This window comes from Pezoporus occidentalis, unplaced genomic scaffold, assembly GCF_034315485.1.
Source record: "Pezoporus occidentalis ecotype Australia unplaced genomic scaffold, CSIRO_AGI_Poc_V1 ctg135, whole genome shotgun sequence".
Taxonomy (NCBI): Eukaryota; Metazoa; Chordata; class Aves; order Psittaciformes; family Psittacidae; genus Pezoporus; species Pezoporus occidentalis.
In genome coordinates this window covers 4,185,675-4,202,257 of record NW_026913157.1, presented here as the reverse complement: position 1 = coordinate 4,202,257, position 16,583 = coordinate 4,185,675, and the positions used below count along the sequence as shown (strand labels likewise).

The following is a 16,583-nucleotide window of genomic DNA, read 5'->3' as shown; positions in this document are numbered from 1 at the left end:
AAAGCAAGGAGTTAACTAGACTTAGAGTCTGGGCTTTTTAAAAACCTCACAATGAAATGACATAAAAATATGTAGCATTGATCTAACAGAGGCCATGACATTATTTCCCTTCAGCAAAGATTTTCTGATTCTTTAGGAGTTAAAGTTGAGGTTTGGTTTGTTTTTTAAACTTTCATCTGCAAGAACATTTGAGCTAGCTTCCTGCTATGGTCTTTACACTTCTTCCAATCCAGTATGCAAGGAGAGAGCTTGGCTACACAATGCTCTCTCCATTTTCTTCCCTCCCTATGATACAAATCTTGTCGCCATCAATACAAGAGCTGGGGAGACAGGTCACATGAAATTGCACCAAGCAGCTTCCACATGTTATTTTTAGCCTTGTCTGTCATCTTAGAGAGCTGTGTGTCACAGACAAGCATGCTGCAGAGGACAGAGGTAGCTCTTTAAATAAACTCTCCTGCAAAGACCAGAACAGGCTGTAATTATACCTGGCAGAACCATTTTCTCTTCCCATCAAAAAGGATTTTGTGTGGGGAAAAAAAACAAGAATGGGGCCCCAAGAGTCTTCTGTGGTATGCGTGTATGCAAAGCTTGCCATGGGGACAGAGGGTTTCCCCATGGCTAGAAAGTGCAGTGACTATCTTATATCATGAAAGCAGGACACAGTCCCAGAGAGGTCAGCTGTCATGTCCAGCACTACTGGAAAATCAATGCCTCTTTTGGCGCCAAGGAAGGATGAGAGCTTAAGGCTCTGACTTTCCCTCTGCTCCCAGGAGTTCCCAAGTTCCACTGCAGCAGAGTGCAGACAGCTCTCAGCTTTCCCTGGGGTAACTGGAAGCTCTCTACTGCTGCAGGGGATTAGTGTCCTCAGCATGGACAGTAAGGGGCAAACTACTTGAATGCCCCAAATTCTCAGGCTCTCAGTGGAAGCTTACTGTACTTCTGCAAGCCACTTCACCCCCTGCTGAAGTAGAGAGCTAGTTTCTGAGCAAGCTGCACAGCCTATTACTCCCACAGCATCTGCTTCAGGCACATCAGGCCTTCAGCTGCTTGAGAACTACATCCACTCTTCAATTACCAACAGGTCTTCCTCACCCTCTATGTCCCTGAAGGAAACAATCCCACTCACCCCCAAAGCCTTGCTTGTAATGACAGCAACGACAGCAAGACCTACACCTAAACCAGAAGTATACGGACTAGAAGATCTTTGGAGAATCATGTAGAAATGGCTTTTATTTTAAAAAAGTCCAAAGGGGCACATATCCCTGAAAGAGACACCTGTAATAGAAATAACCAAATATATCCCACAATCCAGGGGAAGTTGTCAGTTAGCTGCAGAGAGCCACAACCCTTTGCAGTTATATACATCGGGAAGTACAGATAACAGCAGAGTTGCCTATATGTATTTATCTGGAGGCTACAACTTGAGTGTGAGATTTTAACCCTACTTAATGCAAAGGTGACAGTGTAACGCACTGAAGCAGCTGTGATGGTCAGTGTAGAGAAATATCAAAATAAGCAGGTCAAATACTAGAGAGGATCAGTAGAGAGTTACTAATAGGAGATAAATCTATTTGACATTTTTACAGAGCTGCCTGTAAAAAGATGCCTTCTTTGAGGAATATGAAGCTTCTGTTACTAGAAATGCTCACAGCTATATGAAAGGAATACAGATCACAAAAGATGAAGTGTTAGGAAAGGCTTTTTGGTCTGGTATTTACCCTCTCTTTGTAGTAGAAGGAGCTAATGGAGACTTGCTCCTTCTCACTGCGTGTCGGACTCCCACTGTACAAACGCAGATTGCCTGGAGTCTCTGTGCGGATCTTCATTGGAGTAATGAGGCCACTATGGTATGCTGATAAAGCTGACAGAGACCTGGAAACACGAGAATATACTTTCAAGAGCTTTTACACACCAAATTGTCCTGGAGGCTCACACCAACATCTCCACTAACAAGTCGCTAACAAGGAGTGTCTGCTGAGGGCCATGCTGTAAAGAACTAGGCTCTCTGTGTCGAGAACACTGCTAACACTAGAGGTCAGCAGCTCCAGCACAAGAATTGATCTATTTTCCCACCCATGACAGCAGCACACCTCAAATGGGACACCGGTACTAACCTGGGTGTGGGCTCCATAGGGGACACTGCACGGTGCATGGTCATGGGTCTCGTGAAATACACCAGGTACCCTAAAGAGACAGGATATGGCATAAAGATCACAAAGCAAGGAGAAGATTATCCAGGGCTGGGTTACACAAGGAAATGTGATCATTTAAGGTATCCGAATCAAGGGACTGGGTGCCTACCCATTACCACGAGTGCTTTTAAATCGCAAGTAGACAACCACATTTTCTGAAACCAAATGCACTCCCTGCAGACTCATTAAAATGCATGTCCTGTTGAGATGACTGTCTTAAAAGCACCATCTCAAGTGGCTTACAGAATGTTAAAGGCAGTAAGAGAAAATGAGCAGGTACATACTCCTGTTTTTACTCTTCACCAGAACATATCACGCATTGATACTCTAGAGGAAAGTGAGGTGATATCTGGCTATACAGAGAAACCATTGCAGCTTGTACATCTCTCAACAGATAACCATAGTCACCTGAAGCCACTCCAGAGCACTCTCTCACAAGCCTTACCCCATTTGTTAGCATCTCAAGTGTCTTCATACACCCACTCTTGCAACAGTTTCAGGACTTAGCAGGTTTCACTGAGCCTATTCAATGCAATACCACCCTGTTTTTCTGGGAATTCAATAAGGACTCTGTGAAAAGCAGCTTTCAAAACATGCTCAAACTGGGATGTGGTCAGATGTGGAGGAGGCATGCTTGCATCTGAAACAGCTCAGTGAAACTTAACAGCTCTTACTCAGACCTTAATCTGTTTTTAGGATGATCTCTGCATTGTACACTTTCCTGGAAACTTGGATGTGATTGTACACCATCTCCCACTTAAGAGAATTTTCCCAAGGACCTCAGAAAACAGAAAGGGTACAGAGTGAGAAAAGAATGGTTAGTAACAAGAATATAGTTTCAGCAAGGGGTAAGTTCAACCCCAAATCACCAGAATTTGTGAAGACTGAGCACCAGAATATGTACAGCAATTTGATGTTGGTAGGAGAGAGCTAGGCAAGGAAAAGAGCTATTCCCAGTCTTCTCTAGAAGAGTGGTCTCCCAGTGCCTCTGGCATGCCACAAACCCTGGATTTCCAAATCCTAAAATCCCACACATGCAACACCAACTGCAAAGAGTTGCTAACTAGCCTCATTATCTGCAAATTTATCACAACCTCACCACTTTAATACCATTTCTTACTCATTAGATAGCAGTGACCAAAACCTTACTTTATTCAGAGGCAAGCCTTCCCCAAACATTCAAAGGCCCATTCATCAGGTAAATGTTGTAACATACTAGTGATGGGGCTAACCTGCACCACAGAACCTTGCTCCAGAGGTCCGTGGAAATGGGATGTTAGAGTCCTGGTATGAGCCATAGGCGTTGGAGACCCGGGCGAATGTGGGCAAGGGGGGTGTGACAGAGTTGGACAAAGCGTAGGGATTGCTGGACGTGCTGTCCTCTTGGTTCTGGAACAGAAGTACTCAAGGTCACACTTCTGCTGCCACAGGAAGGAAACACAGCTAGAGCACTGGACGTCATAGCGTGGAGCAGCCTCATAGAAGGTGCTTCTTGTTTGAGCCAGAGCAGATCAAGGACAGAGCATAGTTATTGCTCTGCTGCAAAGGCACTTGCAAGCATATTTACCTTTGAGGAAAGGGCTTCTCTGGCTGCTTGTCCAGAGACTTCTCTCCCACCATAGCCATGTTGAAATGCAGAGCTTAACTTGGGGTGAAACAGAGGGAAACTACATAGAAAATCTTATCCTCTCACTGGATATGACTCCCAAGACTGGGTATGACTTTAAAGGGAACTCAGCTAAACCTGACTCCTCAATGATGCAAGAGAGACAAAGTCTCCTTAAATAAGAATACCACACAACTGTGGCGAGTTCAAATGCAGGCTGGGAGTCAAAGTGAGGAAGGCAGGTAGTGTGCAACACTTAGGGACCTCAGGCCTATCTATGAATTTTGGCAGAAATCTGCATTTATATGGATAAAGAGTACTACAGCTTAGGTGTAATGGAATTCTCTAAAGGCAGTGACGCCTGGCTTGAGACATCAGATTTCCACACAACAAAGTTTCCACTCTTAGAACATCACTGCTGAAACCAAACAGATTAAGCCTTTTCTTGTTAAAAATAAAAAAAATAACAATAAAAAAGCCCTTTATTTGTGATGAATAAACAAAACCTCTTGGAAAAAAAATCTGAGGAGCCTCTCCAACTTTTTCCTGAATGCTGAAAACACCCACCCTGGTACACTTCACCCACACACAGACCTAATACCTGACACTGGGATGCTGAGTAGGTATCACAGATCTCTCAGCTATGGGCAGGGTGTGACTTGGATTTATCTGCAATATCATCCTTACAAAACCTCAGCACAAGGCTTTAGAAAAGACTTTCACAGATTTTTTTTTTTTTTAAGAGATTAAACAAACACCCCAGAATAGGAGTAGCAGGATATGTGACTACAACTGAGGAGGTAAAGGCATCTGCCACTGCCTTCCAGACAAGAATGGATCCATCAGCTTCCCAAGGCCTCTTCTCTCATGGATGATAACCATGCTCTGGCACTAGTTTGATATATTGCGAGCTGGTAAACTACCATGCACCACTCAGGTGCTAAAACCCTCAGTCACTGCTGCTAACCTGAGTATCAGTGAGCATGCAGAGCTCCCCAAAGCAGGAAATCTTCAGGGCCTGATCTTCAAAAAACAAAACACATCTAATGATCCACTTAGTTTTCCTCAACACAACCAGAAGCGCTTACTCAAATGTAATGGCTGGTCACAGGGGTCTATTTACACGTCTAATGAGGCTGGACTCTCACTGCAGAGTCAGAAGCATGGGATGTGGGAGAAGACAACAAACCAGGGCAGAAAGCCCATGCAGCTCTCCATACCACAACAGACTCCAGCCAGGAGACCAGCTGACGCAGGCAGGGCTCCAGGCAGCTCTGGTTCCGCTTCACTTTCTGCAGAGAAGTGTCTTTCAGTATCTGGAATAAACACAAGATGCAGCTCGAATCATGGCTGTATTAACACTTTTCAAACATCCTTTTTTGTCTGCAGAGTAGCTAAGATGCCAGGATACAGAGAGGCTACAGATATCCCCTAACACCACTGGTGTGCTGTCCATTTGAGAAATCACTGTGAGCTTTGATCAGAGCACTGACGCTTCATCTAGATTCAGCACACTCTGAGACAGGATCTGGGCTTCTATACTGTTGTAGCTCACACGTTCCGTACCAGTTTGTGGAAAACCGGATGAAGGTTGCTTTCTGTTTCAGGCAGGAATACAAACTGATCTATCAACTTGCTGCTGGGGAAGGAATTCCCCAGCAATAGCAATACAACTTCCTACACTAGATGATCAAACACCTGGTCTGGAATTAGCTGATGCTGTGTGAAAATTCCCTTAATTTTTAAAACAGTTTGTGGAAGACAGAAGGAAGCAACATCCCAGCTCAAAAATATGATCTTTCTGCAGCTGGATGCTTAGCTGGTCATTTTTTTTATTAAGGGGTTGGGGTTAATTGTGTGAAGAGAAGGATGGTAGGGATTCTCAGGCAACAGCAATACACATCACACCAAAACAGAGTAGCAGTGAGGAACACACATTTAAAATGCACCAGTGGCAAAAAGCAAATACTGGGCTGCAAGGCCAACAAAACCCTACCCCTAAGAGCTCCACAATGTACCAGTTCAAAGCTGCATATGTTCAGCAAGGTGAGATGTTTTATTCTGTCAGTAATCTAGACATCAAGTATCCACCGTTTATAAAGGTATAAAGACACTATACTCCTCACTCACCTTCAGCAGCTTTGCCTTCATGGAGGCAGTGATTGAAGTTGGGTTGATGAACTGGAAGGAGGGTGCAGCATTATTGGGATACTGGACAGGGAACATCACCAGCATCCTGACTCTGTGGTTGCCACAATGCACTGACACCGTACAGCTACGACTCACCGCATCCATCTGTGAGGAAAAGCAATTGCTCTGTAGTTAGGTCTCCAAGGCCTTTAAACTTAGAGTTGCTTAAATTCATGCTGAGGGGCTGATTCCTCTGCACACCCATAAGAGAAGTCAGGCTGTTCTCAATGGCAGTGAACATGGTGACAGCAAAAAAAACCCAGGCAGATGGGCAAAGGCTCAGCTCGCACGAGCGGACTGCCAATCCAATGTGCCAGCATCTGGAGACCACAGCCATGAAATCAGGCTCTGCTCTGCAGTCATTGCACTGCAGCAAACTTCATTTGGCCATGAAGAGCTCCAGTCCCAGTGCAGCAGTAATTGGTACCATCTAAGATTATATATCAGGGTCTTGGAAAACTCTATCAGGAGCTGTGAAACCAGAGGGGTGGGAAAAGGAGACAGGCAGCTGCCTCAAACCTCCTACCAGTGCTGTGCCTTCAGCCAGCTTCCACACAGAGAGGAGGGTTTGGTGGGCAAGGGAGATGCCAAAACTGAGGGAGAGGCACAGGATGGAGATAGCTCAGTAGACCAGACATGTAGTAGAAAAAGCCACTTTCCACTCTGCAGTCTAGACAGAGAGCAAGGCACCGTCCAGCCTTCTTGGGAGCAGCCAGTGTATTTACTCTGCTGAAACATTTCCCTCACTCCCAGTGTCTGGCATTAGCTTCTTTCCTACTACCCCTGGCCAAGAGGATCTCTACAGCTCAAAATAAACCTTGTTTACAGACAGCAGTCACTGCAGCAAAGAAGGTTATCCTCTAAAGGTTCCGATAAGCCAGCCTGCCCATATCCCTTTCCAAAGAAGCCATCAAAAGGAAACACCCTACCTCCACATTGACATTTCGGATCTGCACATTGATCAGCGAGAACTCTTGCTGCAGTGTTTGGGGCAGCCCCAGTTGCTCTGTTTTCTTTCCCACCAGTGGGTCATTCAGGAAATCTTCTTTTAATGCTGTCAGGAACAATAGAGAAATGGTTGAGAGAAGTTATAACGGACAGACTTTTGGCGTGTGATGCCAGGAGGCAGCCAGGACAGCAGGCTTTTCTCTGCACTTCTGACACATGGAGGTATGAGTTTTACTTGCCAAAGACCTGGAAAGTATTAGCAGCTGTTTAGACGCAAGCTTCTGGGCCTTGCCCTTCAAGAAAACCAAACCTACCTGCACACAGGTTTCACAAGATGGTTAGAGAAGCTGCCTGTATTCTGTAGAGATCTAAGTGATCTATCTCTACTCATTTGAGACCCCTTGTCCTCCCTACACAGTACTACCAGAGTCACAAACAGCTGAACTGGAGCCTCTCAGGTTGCTGTGAAAGAACTGCTGCCAAAGCAATCTCCAGGAGGAGCTCTGGTCTTTGGGACTCACACCCCACCACTCTTGGCTTTCAGGGAATGCTTCCAAAGCATGATAAGGCTAGGGAGAGAAAAAGAGGGTATTTCTGGCAGTAGTAGAGGCTTAACTCATTTACAGCAGCCATTTTCACTTAATGTTGCAAAGCATTTGAGTGCTTTAACAGATTCTAAAGCCCATCTAAACACTGGGTCTAGTGTCAAAATCCAACAGTTTTCAGAGGAGAGTAACCCTGAAAGCCAGAATACATTTAACAGCCAGGCAAGCGCTGCAGGACACAAGGAATTAAGATGGCAAACTTGACTGAGTTTCAGAAGAACTGGTCTCTGCCTGTGGTGGTGCCTGGCTTTTGCCTCATATCTTGCTATGTATCCCCATTAGGGCAGTGGCAGCTCCTTCGGAAGAGTGTTTTGCTGTGCCATCACTTCCTAAGACAACAAAAGAAGTACTTTTTGATTCCTTTGTTCCAAGGATACAAGGGAAGTCCCAATTATTCGGCTGTCATCCTCAAGTTTTCTGTATCATATTGTGCAGACTATTCCTAGCAAAAAAAAATAAATTACAAGAAATGCAAAAAGCTGCCCTTTTACAGGCCTTTGCTTAAAACTTACTGAGTTTACTGCTGGGATAAATATATCTGGTTTTACTGCTGCCCAGTGGGTTGCTGAATTTGGATAGGTAGGATGCTTAGCTACCCATTCCTGTTTGCAGTTTTATTATAGTGCCTAGGTATACTTCACAAAAGAGAGCTGAAAAGGGGATTAGGAAGATCAGTGGCTATCAGGGAAGATAATTACTTCTAGCTCAAGACACAACATAGCTTACTGAAAAGCTTTCTCTGCGGTTCCTGATATGGGCAGTACCCTCCCTTTGTCTTCTCCTCCCATTCCCTTCAAATTAGTTTCTAGTCCCCCAAAGCCCAAATATTTGTCTAGATTCCTAAAGACCCTTTACAGGCAGCTGCCAGTAAGGAGAGCTGTGCACTGAAGACACAGCTGGCGGGCTTTCTGATTTACCTGCAGAGCACTGCTTTCTTCAAACATCCCCTAAAGTGCTTTACTAATACAGCATGGAGAAACTGTCTGCAGCTGAAATGCAGCCACCTCCAGGGTAAAACATCAACGCTCCACAACAGCTTTTAGGCTAGAAAGAAATGAAATTCCTCCTTAAGGACTTGCCTGGGCATTAATCCTGCAGTCATGGTATTTGCAGCAAAATCTATCCTGCTAAAGAAAAGCCATTTTCATTCCCCTTGGCTTCAAGAGAAACCCTACCAGTCTGAACCAAAGCCAGACCCATACAGAAACAACATCGGACAGATGAACATGACCTAATCAGGGACAGTGAAAGAGTTAACTCTCTCCTGTGGAAAAAGAGAGGTCAGGCAGCCCTCAGAACACATAATGCTCCCAGTGGGAGCAAGAGTGGCTGTGCTTCCCCACACAGCATTGCTCATGGAGAACACAGGTAGCCAGGCCTTTATCTATCATATTATAAAATGTAGGCAGAGGTGCTGATTTAGAAACCCTCATGTAGGCAGAGGTGCTGATGACTTTTATAAACTTGTTCTGCTGCCTGGCAGAAAGGAACTTCACTGGGATTTTCTGGGCAGGAAATTTCCAGTTAGTAAGACATGCCTTCCCTAAGGGACCTCACAGCTGGGTCCTTTATTCAAAGGACAGATACTAGATCACTTCCCTTCTCTCCAGTTGGTTGGCAAGGCAAATGGAGAATCAAATTGGTTTTCTGTAAGCCACTCACATAGGGATTGATTGTAGCACCCTGATCCAATACAGAAAGGAACTCTGAATTTAAACCCAAACTATCACAAAGGCATGTAAGCAACCAATTCTGCTTCCTCAGTATTAGATAAAGAACACTCTTTAGATATCTTTTCCACAAGCAAATCATCACCGTGGCCTCAGCTTCTGCAATCTCTCCTATTCTGGCACCTACACTCTTGAAACACTAACACCCTGAATGTTTAACCTGGCCAGAGCCTTAACCTCACAAATCCTCCTTTGCATTCCTTCCTTATGCCTTCTCTTCATAGAATCATAGAATAGTTAGGGTTGGAAAGGACCTTAAGATCATCAAGTTCCAACACCCCTGCCATGGGCAGGGACACCTCCCACTAAACCATGTCACCCAAGGCTCTCTCCAACCTGGCCTTGAACACCGCCAGGGATGGAGAATTCACAAGTTCCTTAGGCAATCCATTCCAGTGCCTCACCACCCTTACAGTAAAGAACTTCTTCCTTATATCCAATCTAAACTTGCCCTGTTTAAGTACGAACCCATTACCCCTTGTCCTATCACTACAGTCCCTAATGAACAGTCCCTCCCCAGCATCCCTATAGCTCCCCTTCAGATACTGGAAGGCTGCTATGAGGTCCATGAAGAATGCTCCATCAATGCTTTCTGTTAAAGCCTCTAACCCACTCCCATCCACCACCTGGTACTTAGAAGTTAGAGACAGTATCGCTCCCCCTCTGCTCTGCCACCCTGCAGTCACCTCTCATCAATACACGAACAAAAAACTTCACAAGCTCTCTCCATGCTAATTCTGGGGGATGGGAGAAGACACCAGCAAACAGCTCCACATTAGATCAGTTCACACAGTGCCCCCAGCAGAAGTGTTTAGGTACCAGATGTGAAGTAAGCAGCTTGTGTCTGAGTGCCGTACCCATACAGTCCCTTCTTCTGTGGGTTCACCTCTCAGCTTAAACTAATCTATCTTCTTAAGATGTAGGATTATTTTCCTATTGCCTTATTTTTGGCAGCAAGCCACAATTATGACAAAAAGAGAATGCAGTGGTATTAGTAACAAGGAAGAGCTTCATTTTAGAGCTAGAATCATTGTGGTAGAGGAGAAAAAACTTGGGAAGACCATTCTGAGACACTCCTAGTGTTTTCCCTCCTCCCCACACGGCGAATCCACTAGCCTTTGGAAGAGCAGCAGTTTGCGCTTTCTCTACAAAGTTCTTATGTCAAGATGCATCTTCTTCCCAACACAAAGACAAGTGGTGTTTGAAGTCACCCATCACTTGTCTCACCTTCCTCATCCCCATGTCCAGAGTTATGCTGGGACTCCGAGTCCTGTGGGTGAAGGGTCTTGTCTGGCTCTGGTAGATGAGAAATCCCATCGATGAGGTCCTCGACTCCATCCAGGATATCATTAGCACATAGCTAAAAAGAACAAACACACTCACACACTGCACAACAGAAACCAAACTGTGGGAAGAGCCACCACTACACAACTCGTTTCTCCAGGGAGCAGGATTTGCAAGGTAGATCTATCCGCGCCACAGTCATGACCTAGACCTCATCATTGTTTCTATGACAAAGATGGGTGATCTTCCACTTTCCAGCATCCCCAGCTCTGTCACCTCAGACAGCCTGGCCAAATCTCCTGCTCACTTACAAAGCCTCTTAATTGACAGAGCCAATCTAAGTAACAGGTTTTACTTCAATCAAAACAAAAGCTGGTATGACACTTTCTGCTTTTGATATTTATACTTCTGATATTTACAGCAGGACGCAGAGACCCAGGTACATGCTAGAGACCTTAGTGTTCTAGGTCCTGTATCAAAAGAGACCATGAAAACTTGTACTTTAAGTTCAGCACAGGAAAACAGGGAAGATGAAGAGAGGAAACATAGGGAGGAGAAAGAAAAAGAGTATGCAATGTAGGAAATTAGAGCACTGGTCACTAGCAACATGCCATCATGTGTGTTGCTTGATTCAGACAAAGACAAGGACAGAAGCGTGGAGTGGGAGCCAGCACAGGAAGTGTAAAGGCTCTAACATGGATGAACAATTGATTTAAAGACTAGAAAGAAATCAGATGTTCACAAATATATCAGGTAGGAGTAAAGGGTCATTTTTCACAAAGAAAGTTTGTTACAGACCTGCAGGACTCCTGCAGGATCTGTGCTGGGACACAAGCTTTTCAACATATTCATTAAAAACCTGGAACAGGAGGTGAATAGCAACACAACCAGGTTTGCTGATGCCACCAAGTTTTTCAGGGTAGTAACAAGAGTGGCTCAGTGCAAACAATCACAGAAGGACCTTACAGGAGTAACTGTATTAAAATAAAATATGAATTTCCGATAAAGAAACACATATAGGCTTAAAAAATGGCAAGTTCAAGCTGACTGAGGGAACAAAATGCAGAGGGCCAGACTAAGCTGATGTTTTCATGGAATTAATGCCTGACAATTTACAAAACCACAGTACTGAGAATTCTTTGGAAAGAAGAAAGATCATATCCCCAGCCCAAATACTGAAGCTGAAAAAGGGCCATGAAAGGCAGAAGGGTAAACATCTTGTACAAAGGATGAAGTAAATCAAGACCTTCTGTCTTGAAAAAGAAGGCAGCTGAGCAGGAATATCAAGGGTATCTATGGAATCATTAGTAGCATGTACAAGATGGCTGCTCATTTCATCTTCAATGCAACGAAACTGTCAGGTTGCAAAATAAACACATGAAAGGACTTGGTTTTCCATACAACATGCATGAAAAATCATGAAACTCCTTACTGATAGGATGTTAAAGATGACAAAAATTTACACAGGTCCAAGCAAAGACAGAACAAGTCAATGGAAGTGAAACTCATCAAGCTCTGTTGAATACAAAGATGCCAGACTCAATGAGCCTCTAAGCTGCAAATTGCAGGGGCCTGGCAGGGCCCCATACTTGCTTTCTCTTATCCCCTTCCAAGGCATCCACAGCTGAAGCTGAAACAGGGCAATATGGACCATATGAACCTCTGGTCTGACCCAGCATGGGTGTTCCAGTAATTGCATCAGCAACTTGTAACTGCTGCCAGACAGCAGAGTAAACAGGATTCATACTGCCTGTACCAGCCTAAGAAGCAATAGAAACAAGGGGAGAAAGTGGAGAGCACAATCCCTACATTTACCTGGAATTTAAAATGCCAAGAGTCATACAGTCCTGCAGCCATGGAGATGGCATCTTCAGAAGCAGTGCAGACATTAACCTATCTCCACCTTCCCCAAATGACTTCTACACTTACTGTCACACCACAAAGCGGCTTTGCACTTCCACAGAAACTTTTGAGGCACAGAGAAGCCGCATCACAGGCCTTCTCAGGGGTGCTTCTGAGCTGAAGCTGAAGAGGAAAGTGGAGCAGCAGCTGGCTGACATGTCTGCAGCTCTAGGATACCAGAGGAGTTACTGGGAGTATAAGGAAAGGGCAGTGAACCCAGCCTGTAAGAAAACTGTCTACAGTCCAAGAGCTGAAGTGTTTACATACCCTCTGCAGCTGAGAGTCAATCCGCCACATGCGCAGAGTCTGATCACGGGACCACGTAACCAGCTGGTAGTCTTTAGAACCTACAAAGGACAGAAACAATTTACAGACCTGGCTGAAAACAGAGACTATCTCAGCCCTGTCTTTGGTGTAAACAGATTCAAGCAAGCCAGGAGGGAGATCCAATGGGTAAGGCACTAAACCAAAAGGCAAAGTGAGTCCTTTTCTGCTTTGAACTGACCTAGGTGCATCAGCCTTTATGTCTCCCTGCACCAGTTACCACACCTCTAAATGGGGTATAACTTACACGCAAAAAAGCACAAGGTATAATGAATGTGATGCAAGTTTTCCAACTAGGAATGGACAAGTTCTGCTGCAATACTTATTTAAATAGAAGAAATAATATAGTTGAGAAACAGATTTGTTTTTGCAGTTGTAAAGTCAAATTATCTTCAACCTATCTGTTTCAAGATGCCAACGTTTTAAAACATTTTTAAGCTAAGAGAAGCTTGTTCAACCCTCCTCCTTCCTTCTGAAAGACTTGGCCAATGCCACAACAAGTTCAGGTTGTAATGAAATACATCTAGGTACATACTATCTACCAACAGATAAAGACAAACAGACTTATTTATGCCCATGTTTACATGTGCCTTGTGACACAGTTTAAATTTCCCTTGTCAAACAGCTGCTACACTCAAGAATTTGCTGCTGAACAACTGCTTCCTACACCCCTCTGCTGAGATATGGGGACTGTCTAAATACAGCACAGCAGGCTCTGTAGAAGCAGAACTGTGCTATCTTGGTTGCCTCCACACTGAAGCAGACTTGGAATGCTTGCATGATTAATCTATGCTGCTTGAGATGATTTCCAGCCTCGGATATGTAGCTACTAACTCAGATAAGACACACAACTCTGGTTCAAGCCTGCCTGAATGTTCATTCACAAGCTGGCTTAGACTGTACCTCCAGATCCTAATATGGCTCTGTACCATTCCCCTCCTTTTGAAAGAGGAAAAGCAAGGGATGGAGAAGAAGGTGACTTAACTGAATTGCCCCAATAGCTGGTGGCAGACGGCTGGACATTGCAAAGTCGTATCACAAGTGGCACCAAAGCCAACCATGCAAGTTCTGTCAATGGCAGTTGAGGTGCTGGAAACAAAGCCTCACTCTGTGTGGTTATCCAACTTCTAATATGGAATATCCTATACCCCTTGTCCTACCACTATAGTCCCTAATGAAGAGTCCCTCCCCAGAAGCCCTATAGGCCTCCTTCAGATACTGGAAGGCTGCTACAAGGTTTCAACACAGCCTTCTCCAGGCTGAACAGCCCCAACTTTCTCAGCCTATCTTCATACAGGAGGTGCTCCAGTCCCCTGATCATCCTTGCGGCCCTTCTCTGGACTTGTTCCAACAGTTCCATGTCCTTTTTATGTTGAGGACACCAGAACTGCACACAATACTCCAGGTGAGGTCTCACAAGAGTAAAGGGGCAGGATCACCTCCTTTGACCTGCTGTCATGCTCCTTTTGAGGCAGCCCAGGATGCGCTTGGCTTTCTGGGCTGCAAGCGCACACTGAAGCTGGCTCATGTTCATCTTCCCATCAACTAACACCCCCAAGTCTTTCTCCACAGGGCTGCTCTGAATCTCCTCTTTGCCCAACCTGTAGCTGTGCCTGGGATTGCTCCGACTTAAACAGGGGAAGTTTAGATTGGATATAAGGAGGAAATTCTTTCCTGTTAGGGTGGTGAGGCACTGAAATAGGTTGCCCAGGGAGGCTGTGAATGCTCCATCACTGGCAGTGTTCAAGACCAGGTCGGATGAGGCCTTGGGTGATATGGTTTAGTGTGAGGTTTCCCTGCCCATGGCAGGGGGCTTGGAACTAGGTGATCTTAAGGTCCTTTCCAACCCTAACTGTTCTATGATTCTATGATTCTATATTTAGCTGCCTGCACTGGAAAATGCAGTCAGGACTGAACTCTGACAGCAGTCTCTCTATCCCACGCTCTTCATACCCTGCCTTTGCCAGCATGCAGATAAGGTGCGTTCGCTGGGTCTCTGGTCTGGGATATGCTAGAGGCTGCTGATCCAGGCAGTGATTGAGGGGTTAATCGGTTAGCCTGGAGCTCTGAGCAGAATTTGTGCACCCATCTAACGGTTTGTACAATTTATTCTAAAAGATACATTCAAAAATAGACACAGGAGAGTGGAAACAATTAGAGTCACTGCTGACCCATTCAGCATTTGGTAATTTACTTTGTTAGCATGGAAACAACAGGGCAATGCTTCTGTGGGTGTTGCTATAAAACAAGTACAAAATAGCTGAAGCTTGAGGAGGAGCAGGAAAGTGGGTAGGAGGCACTCCAAGGAAAGGCAAGAGTCAAATGGTGATAGCAAAACCACTGAAGCCAGGCACCAGCCCTTCCTATCCCTGGTTAGCTGATGGCCACAGTGCAGGGGAGGGAACACATCCAGCCCTGAACTCACCTTCTTTTTGCTTCCTCCACTGAAATTCCAGCACCACATCATCATGTCCCACAAAGGTGTGGACAGGCGTGTTCAAGTCAAAGACATTCCAGAGAAGAAGACTGTTCTCCCGGCGGAGTTGAGGGACCATTACTGTCACCAGCCCATTGCTGAAAGGCTTGAGAGAGAAACACCCTTTCAGTTAGCCTTGGGGAGCCATGCTGCTGTTACCATACCCTTAATTTTCCCCTTTTCCTATCAAGGATATGTGGTTTTTAAAGAAGGTCAGCCCAAAACAGAAACCAGCATAAAACTGGGAGGGTAAACAGCAAATGTTGTGCAAAACTAGTGTCTTACAAGGTAAAAAGGTGAAAGAGATTGAGATACTCATTGCAGCTCATTTAAGATTAATAATTTTCTTCTGCTGCATCCTCACATTTTAGCTGGGAGGCTGAAGGGATTTCACCACTGACACAGGGCATCCTTCCTGCAATTTGCCTGGAGCTGCAAGAACCGCTACCTGGGGACTGAGTCCCAGCAGCTGCTCAGGGTCACCATGCTCAGACTGGAACCCAGTACTGCACCCACCACCATGGGGATGGGAAAAGAGGATCAAAGACTGAAGGCACAGCACTGTCGTCAGACCACATTCAGACGTCTGGGGAAGAGAGTACAGATGACTGATGTCAAGAGCCTTAGCTTCATACAGATGCGTGCTTGCTTTATAAATGGCAACAGTTCTTGGATTTGATATGCTGTAAGATCCCATCGTGGCACACTTGGAAACCTTGGGAGTAGAGGAAGCGCTCAAGAGAAGGAAGACCACAGCTGCACTGCTCTGTGCAACACGTACTAATGCTGAAGCTGAGCAGAAAAACAGGAAAGCAGCAGCCACCTTCTGAGCCTCTTTCTCCCAGAGCAAATCACCTGCACTTAGGTCTTCATCCCCCAGGAGGATGATGCCCAAGATCAGGATCTCACAGTGCTTTGCATTCCTTCCCCTGAGTGCCTTCCATAGTGGATGTTGCTTTTCTAGGTATTTTAAGCACCAAGACGGATTTTAAAAATCAATCTAATGTCCAGCAGTAGAACTGGTGAGAAGCCCTTCAACAGTTCTTCTTTATTTAATGTCCCTTTGTGTATTTGAGTTACTCACCGTGTACCTTGCCTTCCAGACAGGAACCTGGCAGGGAAGGATATTAAGGTATTTCCGAGGCTGACGGTAATCCCAGAACTTAAAGAAATAAAACACAGAAAGACATGCAAAGGCATGAGTCAGCTGGCTATACTTCAAGGCTGCAGTCTTCCATGTGGCTTGCAGATATAACAGAGTGAAAAACATACCATGATGCCCACAGCATCATTAGTAATCCCACTCACTAACAGCAGAGATGG

The 16,583-nt window shown here is 45.1% G+C and overlaps 1 protein-coding gene across 5 annotated transcripts in view; it reads right to left on the bottom strand.

The window, feature by feature from the left end:
* Nucleotides 1-16,583, bottom strand: part of WDR59 (WD repeat domain 59) — a 50,019-nt gene that overhangs the window by 17,677 nt on the left and 15,759 nt on the right. For all 5 annotated transcript variants that reach the window (XR_009962942.1, XM_062609256.1, XM_062609253.1 and 2 more), the window contains 10 exons: nucleotides 16,345-16,422; nucleotides 15,210-15,366; nucleotides 12,728-12,807; nucleotides 10,502-10,634; nucleotides 6,921-7,045; nucleotides 5,932-6,096; nucleotides 5,022-5,117; nucleotides 3,428-3,584; nucleotides 2,118-2,187; nucleotides 1,722-1,875 (listed from right to left, as the gene is read on the bottom strand). Coding sequence is in view for 4 of the 5 variants with exons in the window: in XM_062609256.1 (XP_062465240.1) it covers nucleotides 1,722-1,875; nucleotides 2,118-2,187; nucleotides 3,428-3,584; nucleotides 5,022-5,117; nucleotides 5,932-6,096; nucleotides 6,921-7,045; nucleotides 10,502-10,634; nucleotides 12,728-12,807; nucleotides 15,210-15,366; nucleotides 16,345-16,422 (1,215 nt within the window). In the remaining variant the exon portion in view is untranslated. The remainder of the gene's footprint in view (nucleotides 1-1,721; nucleotides 1,876-2,117; nucleotides 2,188-3,427; nucleotides 3,585-5,021; nucleotides 5,118-5,931; nucleotides 6,097-6,920; nucleotides 7,046-10,501; nucleotides 10,635-12,727; nucleotides 12,808-15,209; nucleotides 15,367-16,344; nucleotides 16,423-16,583) is intronic.